Below are 26,745 nucleotides of genomic sequence, written 5' to 3'. Positions count from 1 at the left end.
CTGTGCTGCCTTAATTTTAAAGATCACTTCTGTTCAGAGATGTTCACTGTTTTGGGTAATGATGTTTAGGTTGTTTGGTAGGTTTTTTGGTTTTGTTTTCCAGATAACATCCAAATAGCAAAAGCTTCAATCTGCTACTCTGACTTGTGAAAATAATACATCAAACCCAAACCAGTAAGCACTTCCTTTATTTGCCAGACTCCAAAGAACTTGTGACTGTGAAATGCACGCTTCACCCAAAGAAACTGGGAAAGCAGCTTTCAAAGGTACAGTGAAATCAAGTTCCAATCGCAGACCATGTTGTACAAGGTTACATTTCACCATGGTGTCATGAAGAACTTGATAACAATCTCTATATACACATTTTTAAACACTGTACTCTTGAACTTCATTTGAAGCCTTGTAGTGAAGTATTGTAAGCCTTCATACAGTTCTCACAAATGAAGGCAGACACCGCAACCTGTGACAGGATCCCAGTCCCCCAGTGTGTCCAGAAACCAACCCCATTAACAGAAGAATGCAATCGTTCCACACCAACCACTCCAACAGCTTTTCCAGTCAAAGCAGACTTAATCCACACCAGCATAAAGCTGGGCTCTTCACAGCTACACCAAATCTACTTTGAGATACCACCATTCATGACGATTCTTCACGCTAAAGCTGGAAAATCCTCAGGATCATCAGGATTTGGAGCAACAAGTTGCACCTATAAAGTAAGAAAGGTAGCTTTATAAAAATGAATCCATTTCAAAAGCATCTGACAGTTATGTATATGTATTTTACCCTGAAAAGTGTTCACTCTGCTATTCAAGTTAAATGCTTTGCGTCCATCACTGTCACAGAAATGCTAAGCATTCATCTCAGAAGTTACAACTATTATAAATTCTTCAGTGTGACCATGTTTATAATGCTGATCTCCTGTCTGGGAAGGACTAGAAGTTCCCAAGTTCTGCAGCACTAAAGCGAAGAAAAAAAGTAAAGCCATCTCACCCAAAGTGCTGTCTGTTTTTAGAAGCAGCATTATTATCTCTCTACATTCTAAGCCTACTGCACATATTGGATCGTAGTTTTAAACTGTGTTCTGTTATTTTAAAGAGCCTTCTTCATTCAGATGAAACAAATGCATCAAATCACTTCTGTAAGTTCCCCAACCTTATTTTACTCATACTAGAGAGAAGAAAGCTGAGACCTTCAGTCTGAAGAATAAAGATGTCATTTTTCAGTATACAAATGCGCTTTTTTTTTTTTTTAAGAGAAAAAGTTCAGTGGACTTTCTTTAATGGTTATATTGAATACTTTTATCACTCTGCAGGATGCTGTAGGATTCTGTTTTCATCTGTAGGATCCCAGATTTACTGATCGCACTCTCAATAATCAAAGTACTATTACTATAGTATACTGAAATTCTTTCTAAGTGATACAAGTCTTTAGTAATTTTAATTACTTCCCAATTTATAACAAAATTAATTGCAGAAACAAATCTTGATTGCATCCTTTCCTTTAGTTACCTTTATAGCAACTACTAACCAGAACTTTTGAAATTTATGTGTTGAGAGTCGTAAGCCTGAACTGATATTTAATTTTAAGTGACATGATGGTTCAAGAACACAAAATAACCAGGCCAACATACTATAAGGTAGAAATTAGAAACAAGCCTGTCACTACAGAAATCAGTAATTCCACACAAAAGTGGGCAGGACACACACACCAACCACCAAAAAGAAAAAAAACCCAAGCAAACTTTTATATTCTTATATATAAATTTTTATAAATAAAATTTTATTTATAAAAATATAATTTTTTATAAAAAAAAAATTATAAAAACCATTACTCCTACGTTTGGTTGAGGTCCTGACTCCTCAAGTTGTCTGCCATAAACACGATCACCTCGTGCTCCTCTTAATCCATGGCCAGGGCGAGGAAGACTCCCGAAATTAATATCCAGCTGAGATGTTATGTCATTCACTGGTCTTCGAAAGACATGAGAATCATCTTCAAAGTTGCCTTTTTGCAACTAAAAAGAAGAAGTGGTTAAAGTCTATAGCTTCCATGTACAACCATCTCCCCTCCATGATATGTTACACACGCACATTTGTATTACAGACTAAGCAGCAGAGAAATCAGGATGACAGCTGGAACAGAAGAAAGGCCTTAACTTGCACAGGGTTTTAACAGAGGCGAGGCATTTGCAGCTTCCCAGATGCCTGGGGTAGTTCTTTGCTGGCTCAGAGAGTCCTGGCAACAAAATCCTCTGTACCAGCTCTGTAACACTGAAGAGGTTTTCCAGAAATATCATCTACAAGGTTTTAAGGGACTAGAGAATCAGGCTGAATCTACTTACTCCTATAATTACCTTCAAGTAATGGTTAAAAGGCCATAGTAAAGCACAGTATTTGGCTACTAACCAATCTATTTGCAACTATGAGGTTACTGCTCATTTTAACTCTGTGTATTCCTAGTCTAGCTAGTGGATGTAAGACTATTTTCCATCATAATTTTAATGCGCACTGTAGTCATAATAAAATATATGCAAACTCATCCCATACAATGATGAATCATTTATTTAAATGATTAATAATCCCTAATACAGGGATTTGACTTTCCATGTTACGCAGCTCCTGTACCTCCTATTCTATGTTCATTTTGACAAGGTCCCTTGATACTGCCAGCCAAGAAACTTTACGGGCAAAAAGAACAGAAACTTGCATGCACTCTTCATACACTTGCATTCTATTCAGAGCTTGTGAAAGATATTCTCCTCACTCCTGCCACCCTCTCCCTCAGAGAAGGAAGAGGGGATAATAGCAACTGTGACCACAAAAAGTCATGCTAAAAAGGACGCAGGCCACTTCAGTATTAGTGTCTGTCATGGAAGCGCTCAGTGACCTAAAGCGATTAAGGCTGAAAAAAGCTGCCAGCTTTGATGTTAATAGTATAACTAGACAAAGAATAATATGTGTATTCAAACAAGCATGCAGACTTTAAGGATCACAATTCTGTCATGACTGACTAAGATTCCCAAAACCTGAACCCTAAGTAAGCAAGAATCTGTGAAAGAAGCTTCCCCTCTCTCCCCAATCATATCAATAAACTAGAAGTTTTCCCTGAAATGTCAATCTCAGTAATATCGTGGAATAACACTTAGGGAAAAGAGGTGGGGGGAAAGCACATTACTACAGAACAAGCTCTCCAGAGTTACTTCTAAGAAGCAGGACCCTAAAACTGGAAAAAAAAAAAATTTTTTTAAAATCTTGTATTCCAAGCACACAATGGAAGCTGGGATCCAGCACAGATGAGAAATGGGACACTGAGCATCCAGATTAACAGATGCCAAAACCTGAGTTCAATATATATATGCAAGTGTATACTGCAAGTAAGCTAAACAAGATTCAAAGTTAGGATAAGAAGTGTTTAGTAAACTGTTTCTCTAGCAGCATTACCACAGATCTACACAGGTGGCAGCAGCAAGGACATGATTTTTATATTGCTAAGACTGAGTAATAAGGTTGAACAACTTGATATGTTATGTATTTGCATACAAAACAGCGGTGACGATCTGAGAGAAGAAAATGAAAAGATGGTAAATTTAAAGCAAGTTTTGGGGCACATATGTCATTACAGTAACAAAGTTTAGATACTGATTTCTAGTCTGTTTAGATTATACTAAAACTAGTAGAAAAAGAATATAGAGACAGTTTCCTAACCCTGAGCATAAAGCAGAGTTTACAGAATTCCTGAGGCAATGCTTACATCATCTCTATATTTTGACTTGTGAATCACCACTGCTTTGGAAGGAACAGTGGATTCTGGCTTCCGGATGTTGAATTCAGGCTTTGGTCGATTCTGCTGCTGAAGCTTTTTCCACTCATCTAACGTCATTTCTTGAACTACTTCTTCCATTGGCTCTCCTTCAGCAACTCTAAAGGTTTATAGTTGTAAAGTAAAAACCATTAGCTTGCAACATGCCAGGATGAACAAGAACACTAACCTCTAAAGTAAGGATACTAAACAAAACATTTTGAATGTTTCTCATCAAATTACTATCCTCAATTTCACTTACTCCCACAGTAACTTGATGTTTGAGCTTTACATTAATGTAAGTTGGAAAATGTACTTATGGCCTATTTGAAATTAGTCATATGAACAAACGCTCTCTCCAGCCTCCTGTAGTAAGTTCTGGTATTTATCCAGTCCCATTGTAAATTCAAGCACTTTGGGTTCTAGAGAAAGCCAGCCTGTCTTTTGATCTCACATATTCTCAACTCTACTGTTTAATAGTGGATCTAGTTGTAGCAAATATAGCCACAGAAAAAAAAAAAAAGCATACCCAGCAGTTTTAAAACACCAGTTGCATGGTTTTATTGACTTGTACCACAGGACGACATGTTTCAGTGCAGCTTTCAGTCATCAAAAAGACAGGACGATCACACCATGGGATCTTCTAGGTAATTATTAACACTTCCTTTGTTAATTTCACAAGATGCTTCTTTGATTTCTTTTGTCAGATGTAGTAGTACACAAGGAGACTATCACCTGGCAAAACCAGATTAATCCTACGCCAGTTTTGATTTGTCACAAACTGCAATAATGATGATATGTTCAAGGAAAACATTGAGTATGTTGGAGTCTACCTTGCATATTTTTGAACTGTAAAGACAGAAGTCCAAGGCTTTATATCTGTATTCATAAGACAAGATACATAAAACTAAAAAGTCTTCTGCACTCATGACTGCTTGACTACTCTTCTGCCACTTTTCTGAGGATGACCAAGACTGATTTGCCCAGGACCAGCAGCTATTATGAGTATACTACAGGTGTGCCTTTTAATGATATTTGCAGAAAGCTATTCCCTATTAAGTAGCATTGCATGCAAGGATCACAACTCGCTTCATCACCATAATTGCTGCAGAAGCAAGTCAAATACCATGAGCTACAGGAAAACCAGCAGGGATTACTCCCAGACACTTCAGGAACCCTTTCTGCCTTCTTCCACAGAAAAACAAGCATCTGACTGGAGCTTTTAGGGCCACCTCTGTGCAGTTATCCACGGCATAATACATACTACATTTACTGCCTTTTCTATGGCACAAAGCTTGCAAAAGAAAAGGACAACAGAGCAAGTGTTCAAGAATACTGAAGGACTGACCAGTGGTACGAGATGCTAAAGGAACCACCTAAGCGATTTGAAAACAATCAACCAAAAGAACCACCACCAGGAAGTCTCAAGGACAAGCAGAAATACGTACTCTCAAGCAAAAGTACCTGCCACCCAAACACAGAAAGAACCACTAGCAAGGCAGAAATTCTGAAGCAGAGACTCCAGTCCCGCAAACTATCCAAGAGTATTGCAGGTAACCTGGTCCAGCTGAATTTTAACTGCAACACCATACTGTTACAAGGAGACACATGAACAGTTTTGTTTGGAACAGATGTCACTGCTGGTAGGGTAGGTCTCAACTGAGTAATGTCTTCTGGGTGGGAACAGGTAGAAAACCCCGAATAGAATTGCAAGACAGATATGAGGTCTAAAATACACAATCTACATGGGAAGCCTTTAAAGAGCTGCTGAGGAAGAAACATACATAATACTAAAAAAGACAGAACATTTTGCATATCCATGATGTTAAGGCAAGACACTCAGGAAAACAAAACAAAACACGCAAACAGTATTTCTGTTTTCAAAGTCTTGGAAAGACCATCAAGGGACAATGAAATTGCTTATCAGAGCAGGCCATTAAAATTAACTAGACAGCTATGAGAAGCAGCACAGGTATGGTTGGTCATGCCTTGGGTGAGCAAGACCCCTTTCAGATCTACATTCCAATGATCATATGACAACATGAGGACGTCTCACTACACAGCAAATTGACCACTCAAGCAATCACAGGTATTGCTTTGGAAAGTACACATCTCTCAAAAACAACTATGCACCTGTACTAAAGGAAATACTGGTGGATTTACACTGCAAATGTTTGTTTTTTCAACTGCAAAGTAAGATTTGATTTTACTCCAAAAGATAGTTTTAGCTGTTACGTTATTAGCAGTACAAATCCAGTTTAGGATGCCGAGACCCCCAAGAGGAAACACCTCTCTTTAGTGAAACAAAGCAACAGGAACCACATTTTGGACAGGGGCTTGATTGCAGCAGGTTATTTGCAGGACCTGCATTTGCACCAAGCCTGCATGAAAGTACACTCTATGCATTACTTTCTACCTTCTAACTCTATACATTTTTATTAACTGCTTGGTGTGTATTTTCAATAATCAAGTTAGTAAGTTCCTTGGCACACCAACAATCAAGCTGTTGCCTGATCAAAAAAACAATATTGTCGGACACGTAAGCACAGCCTCTGTGGTGAACAAACTGCATTCAGTGTGCAAGTACATACCAAACACCAAATGCAAGCTTTCAGTAATGGTTCCTTTACTGCTTCAGTGTTTTCAGTGGATCACCATAACCCTCTAGCTATGCTTTGTTTACCTTTCTTGCAGGAACTGCCCTACATGAACACATTAGCATACAGAAATAGAAAAGAATGGCATTCAGCTGTTATCTGGCCAATTATTTTCATATGGCAATGGGACATTCTTTGACTATAGCCCATTAGGGACGGATGGGACCCATCTGCCTAGAAGAGGCAAGGGAGTCTGGCAGCAGACTGGCCAGCTTGGTGAGGCAGGCTTTAAACTGAGGGACTCAGGAGGAGGGGTCTAAAGTGGCAATGCTCACACCATCGCATCCAACTGGGGAATAAGCCAGGCCAACCAAAGCAGTGATACCTGTTCCTTAGCTGCTTCCCATGATGAGTATTGGAAGGCCAACCACCTCAAGGGTTGCAGGGCTATGGTGGTTCCACTCGCACCCTTGCTGGGGAACTTATATGCTCCATTACCTCTCTGAAATGCCCACACACCAACGCACACAGCATGGGGAATAAAGAGGAAGAATTAGAGATCTGTGTGTGGTCACAGGGCCATGACCTCATTGCTATTACAGAGACGTGGTGGGATAGCTGGCATGACTGGAATGCTGTCATGGATGGCCACGCACTTCTTAGGAAAGACAGGCCAGCAAGGAGAGGTGGTAGAGCTGCTCCTTAATTGAGTGAGTAACTGGCATGTATCAAGCTCACCTAGGAGTGGATAAAAAATTAGTTGAGAGCTTACGAGTAAAGATTAAGAGACAGGCCAACATGGGTGACACTGTTGTGGGTGTTTGCTACAGGCCACCTGGTCAGGAAGTCAATGAGGTGTTCTACAGACAACTGGAGATAGCCTCACAGTCACAGGCTATGGTTCTCATGGGGAATTTCAACCACCCTGATATCTGTTGGAAAGGCACACAGCCAGGCTCACACAGTCCAGCTGGTTCCTGCATAGCACTGATGATAACTTTTTGACACAGGTGGTGGAGGAGCCAATGAGGGGAGGTGTACCCCTGGACCTTGTACTCGCAAAGAAGAACCAGTTGGGGATGTGAAGACTTGGGGCAGCCTGAGCTGCAGCTACCATGAAACGGTGGAGTTCAGGATCCCACATGGAGGAAGCAGGGCAACAAGTAGGATTTCAACCCTGGACTTGAGGAGAAGTAAATTTGGTCTTTTCAAGGACCATCATGGGGAAATCCCATGGGTTAGGGCTCTGGAAGGTAGGCAGTCCAAGAGAGCTGGCTTTTATTCAAACATCATTTCCTCCAAGCTCAAGACAGGTGGATCCCTATGAGTAAGAAATCAAGCAAAGGGGGCAGGAGGCCTGCATGGATGAGCAAGGAGATTCTGCCAAAACTCAAACAGAAAGAAGTTTATGGAATGTGGAAAAAAGGACAGGCCACCTGGGAGGAATATAGAGATGTTGTCAGAACATGCAGGAGGCAATGAGGAAGGCTAAGGTTGGTTTGGAATTAAATCTGACAAAGGATGTCAAGGACAACAAGAAGGGCTTCTTCAAGTACATCAGTAGCAAAAGGATGATTAGGGAAAACATGGGCCCACTGCTGAATGAGGTGGGTGCCCTGGTGACAAAGGACACAGAGAAAGTGGCGTTACTGAATGCCGCCTTTGCTTCAGCCTTTACTGCCAAGGCCAGCCCGCTGGTTTCCCAGACCCTGGAGGCAAGAGACGAAGTATGGAGAAAGGAAAAGTTCCCCTTGGTCAAGAAGGAACACATTAGAGACAATTTAGGCAAACCTGACATCCATAAATCCATGGACCCTGATGGGATGTCCCCCAATTGCCGAGGGAGCTGGCAGATGTTATTACTAAGCCACTCTCCATCATCTTTGAAAGGTCATGGAGGCCAGGAGAGATGCCTGAGGACTGGAGGAGAGCCAATGTCACTCGAGCCTTCAAAAAGGGTAAGAAGTAGGATCCAGGAAACTGCAAACTGGTCAGCCTCACACCCATCCCAAGAAAGGTGAGGGAACAGCTCATCCTGGAGCTCATCTCTAAGCATGTGGAGGAAAAGAAGGTTATCAGGAGTAGTTAACATGGATTTGCCAAGGGGAAATCATGCCTGACCAACCTGATAGCTTTCTATGACGGAATGACTGGCTGGGTAGATGAGAGGACAGTGGTGGATGTTGACTACCTTGACTCAGCAAGGCTTTCAACCCTGTCTCCCACAGCCGCCCCAGGTGAGCGCAGGCCGGGTGGGCTGGGCGCGTGGGCAGGGAGGTGGGCTGAGACCTGGCTGATGGCAGAGCCCAGAGGGCTGTGACCAGCGGCGCAGCCCAGCTGGGGGCCCGCAGCCAGCGCTGTGCCCCGGGGCTCAGCACCGGGTCCCGTCCTGCTCAGCCCACCCCCCAGCGCCCTGGGTGAAGGGGCAGAGCGTGCCCGCAGCGAGTTTGCTGGTGGTACAGCGCTGGGAGGGCGGCTGATACCCCGGGGGCTGCGCTGCCGTTCGGCGGGGCCCGGGCAGGCTGGGCAGTGGGGCAGGGGGGGCGTCATGAAGCTCAGCAAAGGCAGGGGTAGGGTCCTGCGCCGGGGGGGAGCGACCCCACGCACCAGCACAGGCTGGGGCTGACCTGCTGGCAGGCAGCTCTGCGGGGAAGGGCCTGGGAGGCCTGGAGGACACCGAGCGGCCCGTGGGCCAGCAGTGTGCCCTGGTGGGCAAGAAGGCCGCTGCCAGCGCGGGCTGCATCAGGAGGAGCGTGGCCAGCGGGTGCAGGGGGTGTCCTGCCCCTCTGCTCTGCCCTGCTGAGGCCGCACCTGGAGTGCTGTGCCCAGCGCTGGGCTCCCCAGTTCAGGAGAGACAGGGAGCGACTGGAGAGGGGCCAGCGGGGGGCTGCCAAGGGGGTGAGGGGGCTGGAGCATCTCCCTCACGAGGGAAGGCCGAGAGAGCTGGGCCTGTGCAGCCTGGGGAAGACCGAGAGGGGATCATACCAATATCAATGCATACAAAGATCTTAAAAGTGAGTGTCATGAGGATGGGACCAGACTCTTTTCAGTGGTGCCCAGTGAAAAGACAAAGGCCAACAGGCACAAACTGCAACACACGCAGTTCCATCTGAATATGAGGAACAACTTCTTTGAGGGCGACAGAGCACTGGCACAGGCTGCCCAGAGAGGTTGTGCAGTCTCCTCTGCAGACATTCAAAACTTGCCTGGGCATGATTCTGAGCAACCTGTTCTAGGTGAACCTGCTTTAGAGGGGGGGTGGACTAGATGATCTCCAGAGGTCCCTTCCAACTCTGATCACGCTGTGATATCACCAAAAATAATGGTAGCAAGGTTTTTTTCCCAATCATTTTTGTATTACTCAGCTGCACAAACCAAATTTTTATCCAGCATTTATCAAGAAATCAATTACGTGAATCTTTCCTATTAAACATAATTTAAAAGAGCATTAAAACTAATTATGGCAAAATGTAAACAAGGTTAAGAACCAAGCAACAACTCTACAAGTGAATTGTAGAAGAAAAACACTGATTCAAATACTTACAAAGATCTGGCCTGGTCTATGGGTAGCTTTAAGCCACTATTAAAACAAACCCACCAAACAAAACCAAACAAAAGAGGTAAATAGCTTAGCAGACTTTAAGACAAAATTTTGAAAACTTCCTATTAAATGACCAGAATACAGGACTTCCTTTTTGGTGAAGTTATATGTGATGAAATCTCTACAGTATAAATACTAACTTTGCAAATACCTTTGATAGGAATTGATTACGTTATGTGTCATAATAATAAGAAAAACCTACTCATTTGAATTACCAGTGAACACAGGCATGTTATGTGTCCAGACCATAAAGACAAGTTCAACAGTAAGCAGCTGTGAGGAAAACTTATAGCACTGTACTACTTTTATATTTTATTATTACAACTTGCATCAAGTTTGGATTTGGTGTGAGAACAATGTTGATGGCACACAGATGGTTTTAGTTGTTGCTGGGCGATGTTTATACTAAGTCCAGGACTTTTCCATTTCTCAGGCCCTGCTAGCCAGAGAACTAGAGGGGCATGGGACATTGGGAGGGGACACAGCCAGGACAGGTGACCCCAACTAGCCAAAGGGAAATTCCATACCATTTGACATCATGCTGAGTATATAAGCTGGGGGAAGAAGAAAGAAGTGGGGAACATTCAGAATGATGGCATTTCTCTTCTCAAGTAACCATTACATGTGATGGAGCTCAAGCTCCTGGAGATGGCTGAGCACCTGCCTGTCAATGGCAAGTGGTGAACAAATTCCTTTTTTGCTTTGCTTGCATGTGCAGCTTTTGTTTTACCTATTAAATTGTCTCTATTTCAACCCATGAGTTTTCTAACTTCTACTCTTCTGATCTTCTCCCCCATCTCACCGTGGGGGTGGTGAGCGAGCGAGTGGCTGCATGGTGCTTAGCTGCTGGCCAGGGTTAAACCACAACAGTAGGTTACTGGTATTTTTTAATCTCATGGATTTCAGCGGACTATTCCTAAATGAAGCTTTAAAAAAAAAAAAACAAACATGAAGAGGAGTAAAATCTCCAGAAAGGTTCACAGTGTGACCAAATACCTAGTGATTTCTGAGAAAGGAAAAAGAATTAAAGATAACTAGCAGATTCTGTCAGATGCCTTTTCCACTACACATACTTCTCATGCCTTGTGTTCCAGGTCAGGACATATCTACGAAGAGCTTGAATTGGAGTAGAAACAAATACAAGACTGAAACAAGTAAAGGTACCAGTAGTTGACAAAAAAAGCTGAATAACTCTTCTCATATTCAGCTAATACAGTGCATTTCTGACAGTTTATCTACACTGCCCATCTAATGTTAGTCTCGAAACAGTTTTCTGGAAATCAAATCATAGTCATTCAATTTCAGAGACAGATCTCCCCATGTATATACACCTCTAGCTATAAATTAAAAGCCAGTTTAAAATTAAGAGAATCAAAGCTATACCAACTCAACGTCTTACATGATTATACAACCTGAACATAAAAAACTGGTTTTGTAGTCCAGTCAGCTTTATAATTAAGAAATGAACCAAGGCCACTAGCAACTGGAGCTGCATCATTAGGTAAAAAAGGCTTCACAGCAACAGACAAGACTGACATATTGCACTGACCTTTCACTCACTAGGATATATTCACCATATGCTGTTTGTTTATTCTTTAAAGTTTCTTACTTGGACAAGATCATCAGTTACTTTTTCTTAAGTCAGTGTTTATTTGCTGCAAAGTAAATTCTTATTGGACACTGATCAGAATGAGAGCCAGAAAACAAGAGGCAGATTTCTCTCTCCATTTCCCTACTTCTAATGCAAGACCATTTCCAGCAAGTTTTTCAAGTTCTGCAGGGGCCCTGCATAAGTAAATGACAAGTGCCTTGTGCTAGTGATTGACAAATACTGATGTAGAGAATTTTATCTTAGTGTATTTTAGATGTGTTTGTAAGATTGCATAGGCACCTTGAATACTTTTTTTCTCTGAGAACTTCAAAAAGCAGGGTAGTTTTTATAAATCAGCAAAATTAAAAAGGTAACAGAGAATGTGGAGCTCCGCCTTAAGTTATCACCAAATCTTAGGTATAAGCATTACTGGGCAATTAAAAGCCATCTGCAGCTGTATAAACCAAGCTTTAGTCAGAATATAGGGATGCATTTTCTTGACTCACAAACATAGGCAATACTTTTCTATTTTTAAATATGTGCGCTAGCAAAACCTCACAGTTTACATTTCAAGTGTGTCTCTCAAAACAAGTATATCGGTAACATCCAATTGTTTTCTTTGCATTTAGAAAGAAAATATTTTAGTTAGACTATACTTGTTTAGATGCTGTCCTTCAGATGCCCCTGGCTGCTGAGCTGTTTCTGCAGTCTCTTCCACAGAAGTCTGTTCCATCCCACTAAAACAATAAACAAAAAAACCACAAAGTCTTCAAGGGTCACATTGGAAAAAAACCTTGCAGATAGATACATTATTTGTTTCCAGCTTGGGAAGGGAAAAAATAGAGGAGAAAAACTCTAGGATTATAAGCAGAAAGTAGATCTACTAAATGACTAGTTGAACAACTACCAGAATGAGAATTGTTAGGAAAATATGAATTCTATGTACTTTTAATCAAAAAAGTTAAAAGTATGCATTGCGAAAAAATAATTTGATCATGAATACTAAAAATCAGTACTTGATTACAGTGTATCACTAATGTTTGGGTTCACCTTTTTGTTTCTTTTAAACTATTAAAATGGTAAATTCCATACTCCAAGTTTGTATTTTCTGTAACATGGACAGTAGTTCACTGTCAAATGAGAGCCCTGGCACACTTGCTTTTATTCCACTGGTAGGCATACATATTTAAAATTAACACCTTCTAGCTTCAATGCACCACTAAGCACAATTAAGGCACAAACAGGCTTTTAGAGAATTGTTTAGACAACTCCAACTTAATGTGTCACTTCTACCACATGCACAACATCACAAGAAAGCATTGATGTTTCATGTTTATATCACAAGTTCTGGTGTTACTGAACTAAAAATCAAACTTATCAAGTGAGAATAAATATAAGGGATCTTAAATTTCTCATACTTTATGAAGTTCACACATAGTGCCCTGACATTCTACAGAAGCTAGTTTTGTGCTTTTGGTCATCTAGTTTTGTGCTATCCACTCAGAACTATGTTAACCTAGTTGATCCTTTGTTTTGAAAAGCCAGAGTATCCAACTGATCCTTTTAGTATGAAATATTACAGAAGAGATAGAAGTACAATCTTTCAGAAGAACTAGGAATATCAAGCCCTAGAATTATTACCCATCAAGGCTGTATTTTTCAACCTTTCAGCCAGATTGCCTGAACCCATGATCTAAGTTTCAAAAATAAAATCTTATTATTATAGATTTTTTAAAATTGAGTGAATAATTAAATAATTAATCGAATAAATTAAATTTAATTTTTTTATTATTATAAAATTAGATTTTATTTTTTAAACAATTTTTTGAATGAATGTATATGTGGCCAAAGATATTTGCTGTAAGTTCAAAGTGCTGTCTTTTCTCTGCCCTTTTATCAGCCTTCCATTAAAGAGTTCTAGATGTATGTGAGGAAAAAAAGCTACTGGTAAAAGTAGCTTACTGCTAGATGCAAAGAATAGATAAAACTCTACATTTCTGGTGAGTTTTTTGCAAATCTGGACAGAAACCAGTAGGAGAAAGAACTGAACTGAAAATTCCCAATTTTTTTAAAAATCTAACTGACCATTAGTAAGTCATCACATTCTGTTACTGATCCTCCTGTGTGCTTTAAAATGTATTTCAGTGATAGAGTCAGCTAAATAATACCTCCACTGTGAACTATATTACAGCCTTGACATTTAGAAATTACTCATAAAACTTGAGAAAAAAACCACCGGACTTTAGGCCCACCAACAGAGTTTCAATCTTTTAATCAGCATTTTGTAGAACGCCATTAAATGCCAGAGTTCCACTTCTCAGCTATTGAGAAGAGTCATAACTTTTTTCAGTTAAAAGGCAATTTGGCCCCAGTCAAAAAGTTTTGACAGTCTTAACTGAAGAAACATCACCATGCCTTTGCTACAATTTAATCTCACAAACATGAAGGAGACAAGTTCAGAAAACAATAAAACTACATTAATCACAACAATTAACAGAAAGCAAGGCTTATAAAACTCAAAATGGACATGAAACTGATGAAGGAGAAGTGATGATCTAAGGTAGGCCATGGAAAATTATGATCTATGGTGGGCAAAAGTTTATGTTGTACCTTGTATCATTTTTAACTGTTCCCCAGTTGCAAGCTTCACCTCCACTTTTTTTGTCATCTGCTTTCATTCTTCTAGAGAGAAATAGGGTTCTGTGAGTTTAAGAGCTTTTTTTTTGTTCGGACCTCAAACTAAAACCAGTGCTGACTTTTTCCCAGCCAACTTGGCTACAGAAGAAGGGAACAGAATACTTAGAGACACTACTGTGGTGCTGTTTACTTGTATATCAAGTAAGAAGCAGAACAGAGAACACTTACACTTTGCCATTCCCACTTTGCCTTTCAAGTTCCAGTCTTCCTCTTTGGTCAAAGCCATCGAAACATCTGCTTATTCTGCCACCTCTTCCTCTACCTTGCATTCCACCTCTTCCTCTGCCACAACCTCTTATTGGCCTTTCACAGTCTGACCTTTTGATTTGTCTAAAAACAAAGTTTCTAGTCAGATTTTGTTTCTATGGAACAGTTAACAAGAAAAAAGTTCACGTGGTTGTATTTGTGCAGCTGCGAGAGACATCAGTACATGAGAGCTAGTGTACAATTTTTAGAGTGCATCTCTGCAGAGCACTTGTGTCAGCTTTGTCATTAAAAATGGACATAAACTGAATGCAGAGGGAATTATTACAGACAACAGGAATAGAAAGTTCAGCTGCTTATTGATAACACTGAAGACATCACAGAAGTTAAATAAAGCATATAAAACTGTCAAATCTTCAGCAACTTTATCAGACAACAGCTCCACTCGCTAAACCCAGATTTACATGCAGCTGCTAAAAATCTCAGGGAACTTGTAAAATACCAACTATTGTGATGTAAAGTAAGAACATCCACATTCTCAAGTGCTATCATCTTAGGTGGAATTTTCTAGTACTTACAAAGCAAGCAAAATTGATACACATTCACCCAAGCAGTAAACAGTAAGACAAAGGTATATTTTCAGTTTGAACAGTAAAATTCATTCAACTTGGAAGTTGCACCGCATTCTGCAAAGCTTGGTACACAAGCTCAGAAAAGAACATTTATGCTGCAGACTAAAGGTTATGTTTTCAGATGTTTACACTTTCCAGTTTCACCTTTTGTTTCTAACATTTAACAAAACCACTCCGAACCTGTCTGCAGGGAAGCTGAAATTACAGCTCCAACAGGCATGAATGAAGTCATCTCACAACAAATCTACATGGTAATAATGCAGCCATGCCTTTGAGTCGTACCTTGCTACTAGATCTGTTTTAAGAAGGTTAAGTCTTTCCCTTCCCACTTCCATGCAGATCCTCTGCAAGGCACCTTACTTCTCCCTGTATGATACCTACCTTTCCATTAAAAATTCTGCATCTCTCTCTGTTCCATAGGAATGGTATTCCCTGAAAGATGGTCTCCATTCAGGTTTGTTTTGTTTCACCTGTGCTCCTCCGTGATTGAATCCTTGCTGTACTCCTTGCTTAGATGCTTGCTTCTGGCCTAAACACACACACACAGAGATTACAAACAATTTAACAATAACTGAATTGCAGTTACCAAACTACTGGCTGAAATGAGTTGATTACACCTTATGGTCTTCTGCTTTACCCTTTCCAATCACACATCCACCAAAATTTAAAAGTACTTACAGTTAATGTTGCCAGACACTCTGTTTTAAAGACATCTACTTACTTTCCCTTCTGTATTGATGAACCTGCCTCAGGCAAAAATACGAGTGTTGACAGCTCAGGCATTTCAGAAGAGACAAGCTAAGGAAAAAAATCTTATTTTGCTCACATTAAGGCACAGAAGTGGAGAACAAAACCTGTTTCTCTCAAAGATCTTGCTAGCGTACTACAGGACGAGGCAGAGAAGCTTCAATGGAAGACATGAATTGCAAGATGGCTGCAAGAGCAATGAAGGTGGGGGAAAGATGAGGACCATTACAGACAGGTGTTAGTTGTTGATCATGGAACACCTCCTGCCAGATGAGCTGAATTTAGAAGTCTGAGCCTACACCTCTGCTTCAAGCTCACAGCTATGGTACCCAACAGCCAGAAGAGAGTCACCTCCTTTATCACTCTTCTGTGGAGGAGGGGACCACTCACCAACACTACAAGTTGGTGTTTAAGTGGCAGAAATTCAGGCAGTAAGTACAAAGGCTCCAACAGCATTAACTGATTCTAGAGCATCAACATATTCCAAGATAAAACATACATAAGCATTTTGGGGTTTTGTTCAGCCATTGTTGGGGTTAAGGAGCACCAGGCAGGGCAGGGTGTATGCAGAGAAACTGTATGTTATAAGAGACAATGAATTGATGTTACCCATTCAACCCATATACATGTAGCATAAGATTAAAGTTCATTATGTGCTTCCTTCCCCATTTTCCCAGATTCTGTGCTCTATTTAGGATAAAGTTCTTTAGAGTCAAGCAAGCCTTTTGTTTTCTAGGCCCCTATTCTTATACTATTAGCCCAAAAAGGTGTTCGTTTAAGTCAAGCAAGCAAGGGACTACAGAAACACTGCTCTCTTCCCAACAAAACTGAGCTCTTCTTTCCACAAGAAGCACCTGTGCAACGCTGAGCAAGTTACTGAGCTCAGGTTAGTGGAGTGACAGTCCTGGCTACTGTGCCTCTGTTGCTAACACATAAAGAGAAAAAAGCCTATTCTATGTTACAATATTAAGACACAAATTAATTCATAGCTTCACAGAAATACCCATGTAAGAAGATCTCTGATCAAAGCTCAGGTGGCAAGCATGAAGTCTGTAACGTCACCTTTAAAAAGAAAATTTCAAAGAACTACCCACTCTGTGAATAAGGTAGAAGAGTGGTAAATAAAGCTTTCTGTTATGCAGGAAGGACAGTTGTAGCTGTACACAGAAGATAGTTTTATCTGTGCTGCAGAAGCAACCCTAGCTTTGCTTTTCTTTAAACTACAAACCACCTGACATAATATTTTCCATTAATTCTCTCTTCTCAAGGTTTGGAGTTGCTCAATCCTTAGAGCAACAAGCATATTTGAATTCCAAAAATTATGATGTAATCTCTGGATAAAGGACAGGTTTTGAAATTGGTTTCTGAGTAAGCTTTCCGAATGAGGATGCTTTATTGAAAAGCAAAATCATAAATACAGAATTGCACATAAAAGCAGACATGTTTCCCAACAGCATGTACATCTTAACTACACCACCAACTATACAAGTGTTAATTCCAAATTGGAATCTTGCTGTGGAAAAAGTGACGACTCATTTCTGACCTCATTTTTACTTATTTTGTTTGGATCTGAATGCAAAACTGCCATACAAGTGTGCATTTTTATTTATTTTTGAGCTTCTCACTGGCTATCAGAAACATCAGTTCTTTCAAACAGATTAACTTGCCAAGGACACAGTAATCAGAGACCACCTTCCCTAGATACTTAGTACTAACCTCAATTTCACCTTCAAAGAGCTCCTTAAAACTAGCAATGCAATGCCAAAATAATGAAGATGCAAAAGTCACTTTAAAAAGATGTCTCTGGTTCTGTTACCCAGTACCACTTAACAGTACTCCAGAACAAGTCTTCTTGCCAGATATGCCAGTGTATTACATGTCACTAGCACTGCGCTAAACAAAGCGGTTAGCTCTACTCCGATTTCAGCACAAAGCTATTGCACTTTGATTCTAATGAGTGGCTGTAATTACTGCAGATGGATTTTAAATACTAGAAAGACTATTTGTGGGACTTATTACCTGTATAACAACATTTTTAACTGGGCTAACAGACATGCACCAGCAGATTAAAATGGTGTGCAGCAACTACACCTCTCTAGTAAACTGAGCTACCCTCAGGCAGAAACTTGTAACCTGCTTGTGAATCAGTTCAAATACCAGCACAACTTTCAGCTCCGCATATAAGGGCAAACTAAGCTGGAGCTGGGCAGCAGCAATAGCATAAGCTATCCAATTTTAATTGTCTGCCATATGTCTGTCCCAATGCAGATTCATTTTTATTTAAGGAGCTGAAAGGTCACCTACCCTTTGGGAAAAAAAATAAACAAAACCAACAAAACACAAGCAGTCTTGTGTAGCGCTGCCATAATAGCTGTCACTTAAAAAGAACTGGACTACACTTTGTTCATCAACTACTTCTCCAAGTACACTCCAATTTTGTCTGCACACATAGACTGGTATGCAGGTTTTCAAAACCACAAAAAAAGCTCTGGAGTCTTGTGGATCATGTACTTGAGGTCTTCGAAACCTCATGCTGAAAACTGAAGATTGCTCTTTCCTAGTTACCAAGTTTAATCTTTCTTTAAGGTGTTTTTGCTGTGTCTTACAGTTATATTTGTAATCTGTGTTCAGCTTGAAGATGTTGTGCACTCCTCCCCACCTCACCAGTACTTCCCTGGATGGAAGGTGTCTGCAGCAGCCCAGTCTGTTGGTTGAGGTGCCCATCACTTTACTTTCTAAGCTGAGGTATCAAAAAAGAAATCTGATGCTGATACTGTTGCAACAGGCCCAGATTTTTTTTCTTTTTTTTTTTTTTTTTTTAACCAGAAGCAGCAGCTGAGCCTTTATTAGAAAGACATCTATAAATACTAGAATTACCAGTTAGTAGAACTCAACATTGCTGATGAAAAAAAGTCCAGTTTTACAAGCCATTGTTAAAACTCTATAGTGTGTCAGCTCTGTATGATTAAGTAGTTTTCACTTTCCCCACAATAATACTTTACTATTAGGCTTTGTTTATACTAGAAAAGTGATTTTAACATACGTGTATCACAGACCTCACAACACAGAAAGCAGAAATTGTATTTATGACCTGCATTGCCTGGTTTCCCAGACACTGGATTTCTATGTTTTAGCAGACAGATTCAAAACAACACAGCAAAATGCACCTGCCTTTGCAGTGTTATTGTCTAGTTCTTTCCAAGTTTCTTCATGTTTACCATCTGTCCTCAGCCATGCAGGACTTCAGCTTGGGAAGAGATGTCTTCTAGGTTTTGTGGGCTTTTCACTGGCCCCTGAGACAGCATGCTCTCACTTTTTAGATTTTTATTTTTAAGGGAAAAAAGTTTTTTGTACAGCAAACCTTGACTTCAGACAAACACCATAAGAAGCCCAGCTTGCAACTTGCTATCAGTGACTACAAGCTAGAGCAGAAATCTTGCTCCATTTCCTCCATTCCCTTACATGGGGCATGGCAGGCGAAAGTTGCAGCTAGCATGCAATTCACAGGCTGAGGGAGACTACTGCTGCGAGGAGCACTGAAACCTTGTATTCTGCCCTAAAATCCAGCTGACAATACAGCATCATAGTGTTCTAGGAATTCTCACAAGCCTGAGACCAACTCATCCCACCAAAACAGGTGACGCTCAAACCCAGTGAGACGATTCCATCAGTACTCAATTTCCACAAATGCAGCCCGAGACAAAGTACCAAAAGAGTTATTTCTGTTTTGCCCAAGTGCCACACAGAGAAGCAGAGCTAAGGCAAACCGAGTATAGTTTTGATTCAGTTAGGATGAACATTAAAGCAACGACAGTAGCCATATGAAAGACTTGTATGCCTTATAACACGTATTTAAAGAAAGAAAAAAGCCACAACAAAATACTTTTTACCCGGTAATCTACCCTTACAGGTTTTCTGAAGCTAATACTACAAGCACTGATATATGAAGGACAGATCTGCAGATGGGCTGCAATGACTTTACCCAGACTTCTGCCTGAATAGACATATGCTTTGATGTACCACCGTCACCCTACAGCAAGAAGGGCTGCAGCTCAATTAGTCTCTGTAGAAAAAGCATTCTTTCTCCTTATTTCACAAAGCCTGGCTGAAATCATATCCCTTTACTTCTGTAAGAAAAAATATTCTTTGCCCTCTCCAAGTCTCACCAGCAGTTCTATACACACTGCTTTTGTAACCTCAGACACCTCTCAGACAGAAACCTTAGAATTCTCTCAATATATAAATCGTTCCCTAAGTTTCATCATGCATGTCACTCTAGTGTGCTTTTTCTAGTTTTAACATCTTTGAGATGACCAAAAGAGCAGACACACTTCAGTATGTTGGAAGATGAGATCCTTTCAAAGGCGTAACAATTCCTTTTCTACTAGCCTTGCTACTGCTATCTCAGTAACATCAACACTGCTTCTCTCCCAGAGGGTGTGGAAACAGACCTGCTGTTCTACTCTCAACAGTGCAAATAACTACAAGCTCTCTTTCCTAAACTACAGTAGTTTGAATTAGAAGACTTTTTCATGTTGCAGTATAGCTTGCAAAACCACTCCCCACCTCGATCCATGTTCTCCCACATGCATTACTTTGCATTTACTGATAGCGAATTTCCTCTGTCATTTTATAGCTCATTTATAGTATGTAATTTGGGTCACTGCCCTGCAACTCTTCTGCTACTGGGCTAAATAGCCTTGTACCAGAAAACTTGTTACGTATCCCACTCACAGCTCTTTTAGCACAGACTTCCCACACACCTACATACACAGAATAAAAAATGTAAACTGTGCTTAGAATTTTTCATTTCCGACAGGTTTGAACTGCCTTGTAGATGTTAGAACAAAGCTAACAGGAGCACAATCACTGGTCCTAAATTCAAATGTGTCTTTCCACTTATTCAAGGAGATTCTTCTTTCCTCTGCTTTCAGCTTAACAGCTCATTTTAAAATAAAAATATCTGAGCCTCAAGAAACAATTTAATGGGAGTTCAGAGGAGATGAAGCAAGTACAAAAATGAAACAGGAATACTGCTCCAGTTGGTCTGGAATGAGGGCAAGTGGAGAAACTGTGCTACAATTCAAGGATCTCTGTCATTAATTATGACTGCATACAAAGACACTACTTCATTACCACCTCAGTAACACAGTAATACCTATATGGACAACTGATCTTCCTTTACAATAAAGCTGCATAACTGGAAATAGTAAAAGACAGTTCACACTCTCAGGAACTTATTTTGATATATTTCAGAGTACAGCAGCTTTCAGACTGCACAAACAACCTTGTTTCCTCCCCTTTGCATGTGTGTGCTCCTGTGATTTTAATTCCAAAATTCAAGCAAATAATTTTGTGAATCAAAGTATTGCTAACTACACGATTTGCAGAATAATACCATAGTATCCCAAGATACAAAAAAAGGCTTCAGCTACTGCATGCAACACACCAAAGATGGACACACAAAGTTAACACTCTATTCTGTGGTATTTTGTTTTCATGTCTGCCAGTACTCAATCACAGGATTGCCTGCTGCAGTCCTCTGGACAAACCTTTTTGACTATGTAGCTGAAAGAATGATATCAGAATAGATTACTTAAAAATAAGAAAATTGCAGTCCGTATAAGATAAAATACCACAGAAACATTCTATGCCATATTAACTTCAAACTGTAGCTGAAAACTGAAACACATAGTATTCAGGAACTACATCTAAACGTTACACCAGTCATCGAAAGTACATGAAAGAAGAAAACCTTTTAGAGGTATTAGCAACAAAGGTTTAGAGATTTCAACAGAACAGAGCTTATTACTGCATGATCAACAAATTTAATTTGCCTGTACCAGTAAAGAATGCAAGCTCTGCAACTGGGCCTTTTGAATAAAGCGCTGGCAAACGCAGTTTGGCCACTGTGCTAAGAATGAACTGAGCTAACATTAAGTGGTGCAACTGTAAGACCTGTAATAACTACAAACAGCCTTTACTCAAATCCCCAGCACACAGCCTAAAAATCACAAAACGACACAGCTGGTAAAAAGAAAAGCATCATTAAGATCAAAAGTGTAAGGTTAGGTAGAGTTTGAGATGCAAGTTCGTTTTTTTCTTAAAGAAAGATTAAAATAGCCTCCTTACAGTTGTGTCAAATCATAACAAATAGGCTGGATTCTAAAGGACAAAGTACTGGATTATCTGGCAAAGCCCTCTTCTCCCTGGAAAAGAGAAGGCTCAATGACGGCCACATCACAGCATTCCAGTACTTGAAGGGCAGCTATAAAGAGGATGATGGCTCTCTCTTCACTAGGAGCCACATGGAGAAGACAAAAGGCAGCAGGGGGCAACAGGTACAAGCTGCACAAGGAGAAGTTTCATCTTAGTATCACTGGAACAGCCTCCCCAGGAAAGTGGCAGAGTCCCCGTCACTGGAGGTTTACAAGATGTGACTGCACAGGGTGCTTGACTGCACAGGGTGCTAGGTGAACTCTTCTAGGCTGCCCTTCCCAGATAAGGTTGGACCAAACAATTCTTTGAGGTCCTCCCTTCCATCCTGGGCTGTTCTGTGATGATAACACTAGCACAACACAGACTGAATTTTGTCATTTCACCTGTAACATCAGAATCCCATTCACCTGTTCAGATGGGTCTAGATGCTTCTTTACAGTGTTTAATTCCTAATCGGTGAAATGAAATTAGAGGGACTTATGCCTGAAATTGGGGGGGGGCGGGGCAGGCAGGCGGCAGGAATGACGACAACTTGTTACTCATTCTCAACAGTTAAGCCAACAGTCCCCTGAATCTTTTACTGTATCCAGATTTTTTCTGGTTTAATCCTGTATAACAAATAAATTTTGTGCAGCCCAAATAACCAGCTGGGGAACCCCCTCAAGAAAAAAGCACTAGATTTTTGCCTCGACTTGCCACTTAATACTTGTCAGCTGTGCCACCACTGTATTTACCCAAAGTCAGAGGGTGATCCTTGTCCTTCACAGCAGACTTGCTAAGACAGCACATCCAAAGGAGAAGCATGCAGGCAGGACCAAGTCTCAGTCTCTGCCCTGGTTTAGCATCCTAAGCACTATACATTTACAGTCCTTACTTCACAACAAGCCCAAGACATAAACATGGTGCACACAAAATCCAAGATAGCACTTTCTTTAAAGAAAAAAGCATGGCATTTTTCAGAGCAAGTAAATCTTCTCAAGACAGATATTAATTCATTTTCACAAAGGCTAATATAACCAGCAGTCTTCATTTAAAATTAGCAGGAAATTAAAACAAGGTGCATATGCCTGATGTCTCTATACAAGTAACTGGGTTTCTTAATATCAGGGTAGCAGAAAATCATCAGACACTCCACAAGGTTACTGTGTATTACCACAGAATTACACTTACAGTTGTAATTCTGTGTGGACACCTGTGTAATTCTAGTGGACATCTTCCAATAGACCAGGTTGCCCAAAGCCCCATCCAGCCTGGCCTTGAACACTTCCAGGGATGGGGCAGCCACAGCTTCTCTGGGCAACCTGTGCCAGTGCCTTATCACCCTCACAGTGAACGATTTCTTCCTCATATCTAGCCTAAACCTACGCTCTTTCAGTTTAAAGCCATTTCCCCTTGTCCTGTGACTACAGGCCCTTTCAGAAAGTCCCACTCCAGCTTTCTTGCTCGTCCCCTTTAGGTGCTGGAAGGCTGGAATAAGGTCCCCCCAGAGCCTTCTCTTCTCCAGGCTGAACAACCCCAACTCTCTCAGCCTGTCTTCATAGGAGAGGTGCTCCAGCCTCTGATCATCTTTGTGGTCTGCTTCTGGACTCACTCCAACAGGTCCATGTCCTGCTCTGCCTGGTACTGAGCTTCAGGTGCTGGATTCATTATCTAAAGTATCTGAGAGCTGGCTGATGGTTTCCAAATATTGAAAAGATTCTGGTTTTACCCTCTTTGAGTTGTAAATTGCCATTCTCCTGCAGCAGTCAATGAAGCTTAACACAATAACTCTTATTGGGATATTATTTTCATCCTGTAGTAAAAGTTCCTGTTAAATTCTCAGTAACTGAACTATGTGTTTTAATGCCTTAGGAAAAGGTGTGGCCTTTGAATCAGGCTTGTTGCCGCCTCAATTCATTCCCAGTGCTACAGAATCTATTGCTTAGACTTACAGTGTTACACTGCTCCCACAGTGATTATTTGACCTTGTGGAGCAGAAAATCTTTCATTGCCAAGTATGCACTAATTAATGAGCATCTTTGTAGGGGGTGATCTTAGCAAGTTGTCAGTGTCACTTTGGACAGTTGTATGAAACTCATCTTTTGAGATTCCTCTGTGGTTGTTACACGACTTTGTCAGAGACCTCTGCCTGTAAGACCAACATTCACGCTAGTTACAGGCTTATTTTATTTAGAGAATATTTGCTGTGGTTATCAACAGAAGGTGAAGGAGCCTGTTCAGTGAACATCAGAGTCTCAAGTGTTGATAAAAAAGTTCTTGAACAAGCCAGGAGCATGGAGGTATGCGAAGAGCATCCTTTACCTCCTACTTGTCTATAGGCAGCTTAAGTGTACAGGGATTGGAACTAGATTACCTTTAAGGTCCCTTCCTATTCAAACCATTGTATGCTTCTATGTAGTAACAATCAGACTCACAAAAATGCCTCCAAATGCAAGGAGCTATATAGCCCAGCAAAGTGGTCTGTTGTCAGACATTCTGATACAAAAATCTCCTATTAGTCCAAGCAATATTTAGCACCAACACTTAGCAGCTGACAAATGACCTCGACCACTCCTGAACACCTTGCTACAGAGTTCACCCAGGAAATAAGTTTTTATTCAAAGTTTTGGGCATCAGTGCAAGCTTAAGGGAAACTAAGCAACAGATCCCCCGACACATTATAACCCTGAAGAAGCTGAAGTGCCGAAAAAAGTCACCGGTACCAAGGAAAAAGCCTGGAAGCACCGAACACGGAAGGCAAATGGACAGGATGACAAGTGCGGAAACGCATAAAGAGGGATGCTAAACCAGCACGAAATCTCCAGGTGCCGCCGCGGCAGCTGCCGTCCCTCCACGTGCCCTCGGGCTACCGCTGAAGCTGCCCCCCCACACACAGCCGCCAGCCCGGCTCCGCAGCGCCGCGTCGGGAGCGCGCCCAAGCACGGGCACCCGGGCAACGCTCCCGCTGTCACCCGCCTCCGCAAGGGGACTTTCAGGTGCGCATTCGCAGCGACAGAGGCACTAACCTGGGGTTTCTTAGCCCTGCTGCGTCCCGCAGCGCGCCGCGCCGCACGGCTCGGGCTGCCTGCCCCGGCCCCACGCCGCCGGCGCCCCGCTCCCCCGCACAACCCCGGCCCAGCGGGCCCGCCTGCCCGCCTCGCCTCGTCCCCCAGCGTACCGGGCTGCGGTGGGCCCCTGCGCACCGGGGCGGGGCCGAGCTCTCTGCGTTCCTTCTGGGACTCTCTCTTGCCGCCGCCCGCCTTGCCGCCGGGGCCGGAGCCTGGGTCGGGCCGCTGGCGGAGCTCGGCCGCGCGCAGGATGTCTAAGGGGTCCGACTGGTCGTCCAGGAGGTGGCAGAAGCGGTTGGTGATGGCGCAACTGAAGCTTTCCTGCATGACGGCAGTCACCGGACTGCCCACCACCCTCTTCATCATCGCCGCGGACGGCTCTCCACTCACCCTCCGTGCCCCCGCCCCCGGCGCCGTGGCGGCAGCTGGCAGAGCCGCCGCGGCGCAGGGCCGAATCATGGGGCGCAGCTGGGGATCGTCGCCGCGGAGAAACCGTCGCCCCGACTCCGGCTGCGTCTCAGCGCTGCCCGTACCGCCGTGCGCTTGCTGTCACCCCGCCCCTTTCCGAGTCGCGGCAGCCAATCAAGCGCCGGAGCTGCTAGCGCCCCTCGGCCGCCACCTATCAACGCCGCCGGACCCACCAACCGCCAACTCGTGCGACCAATGCTAAATAACAGCAAGAGCGAGCTGCCAATCCAGGCTTTAGTCTTAGCCCCGCCCCGACGTGCAGCCGCGGCCAATTAGTGTGCGGCACCGGCACGATCCGTAGCGGCCCCTGGCCAACGCGGGATGCCGCTCGGGGCGTTCGGCCCGGTTATATTCGCGAACGGTCCCGGAGCCCCGCCCCCGCGCTGGCCGCCCCCGCCCGCGGCGCGGAGAGCGGCAGGGGCCCCGCGCCCGCTCTGTGGGCGCAGCGGCCGCGGGAGGCTGCGGGCGCCCTGTTTCTGGTCATGCCTTTTAGCAGCGATGCCCTACCTACTGTCTAGTGGGAGCTGCATCGCACCCCGGTGCCAGCGCATCACCGTGTCACCGGGGGCCTTGCGATACAGTCCGCGCCCACTGTCGGCTGATAATGAAAGACGGAGCACTCCGGGCTGGGAGCTCCACGGGCGACGAGGCGGCCATCCCCTCGCACAAAGCCCCACGGTTTTTCATTCGCTCCTTTCTGCTCAAAACAGCTCCGGCGCTGCCAGCAGCTCGCAAGAGCAGCGCTCCGGTGGGGCGAGCGGCGTCCGAATTTGTCCTGGGGAGCTGCTCCGTTCAGCAAAGCCGGTGAATGGGGCTCCCGGCCGCCGCCAAAGCCTCCTTGCCGTGAGGCTGTACCCGCAGGCACCCCCGTAGCTGCCAGAGCCGCGCCGGTCATGGCCCGCGGTGCCTGGAGCGGCTGCACGTCCTCCGGCTGCCTCCGGGCTTCACGGGCGCAGCCAGCAGCGCAAACGCGCCGGGGGATGCAGCCGGGTTCGCTCACGGGGAGCTGGCAACTGCGCAGGCATCCCCGCCCTCCATCAGCTATAGCAGGGGTCCTCAAACTACGGGCCGCGGCCCGGATACGGCCCCCCATGTCCTCAATCCGGCCCCCGGTATTTACAGACCCCAGTGAGGGACATTCCCA

The 26,745-nt window shown here is 42.9% G+C and overlaps 1 protein-coding gene across 4 annotated transcripts; it reads right to left on the bottom strand.

Moving 5' to 3' along the window:
- Positions 1-169: 169 nt before the first annotated feature.
- Positions 170-25,701, bottom strand: HABP4 (hyaluronan binding protein 4). 4 transcript variants are annotated; one of them, XM_055698656.1, is made up of 8 exons: positions 25,244-25,701; positions 15,502-15,649; positions 14,453-14,614; positions 14,198-14,269; positions 12,244-12,324; positions 3,751-3,919; positions 1,838-2,014; positions 170-706 (listed from the first exon to the last, which is right to left on the bottom strand). In XM_055698656.1, the coding sequence occupies exons 1-8, from the start codon at positions 25,590-25,592 to the stop codon at positions 650-652; spliced, it is 1,215 nt and encodes a 404-aa protein (XP_055554631.1). In that variant the 5' UTR covers positions 25,593-25,701; the 3' UTR covers positions 170-649. The 4 variants fall into 4 exon arrangements, with proteins under 4 accessions (XP_055554631.1, XP_055554630.1, XP_055554633.1 ...); XM_055698655.1 differs by having other exon boundaries at positions 1,832-2,014; positions 25,244-25,700; XM_055698658.1 differs by lacking the exon at positions 14,198-14,269 and having other exon boundaries at positions 25,244-25,699.
- Between the last annotated feature and the right edge of the window lie 1,044 nt (positions 25,702-26,745).

This window comes from Falco cherrug, chromosome Z (genome assembly GCF_023634085.1).
Source record: "Falco cherrug isolate bFalChe1 chromosome Z, bFalChe1.pri, whole genome shotgun sequence".
Taxonomy (NCBI): domain Eukaryota; kingdom Metazoa; phylum Chordata; class Aves; order Falconiformes; family Falconidae; genus Falco; species Falco cherrug.
The sequence above is the reverse complement of the archived record's forward strand: the minus strand, read 5'-3'. Positions and strand labels throughout refer to the sequence as shown.

Bases quoted from the DNA above. Each gene is read 5' to 3' on its own strand.
- HABP4 (XM_055698655.1), bottom strand. From the start codon at position 25,592: ATGATTCGGCCCTGCGCCGCGGCGGCTCTGCCAGCTGCCGCCACGGCG. The intron at 14,270-14,452 runs GTAAGTGTTCTC...ATTTCTCTCTAG, and splicing joins CAAAGTGGGAATGGCAAAGT to AAGAATGAAAGCAGATGACA. The intron at 707-1,831 runs GTAATGGTTTTT...CTTACTTTATAG, and splicing joins GACCTCAACCAAACGTAGGA to GTGCAACTTGTTGCTCCAAA.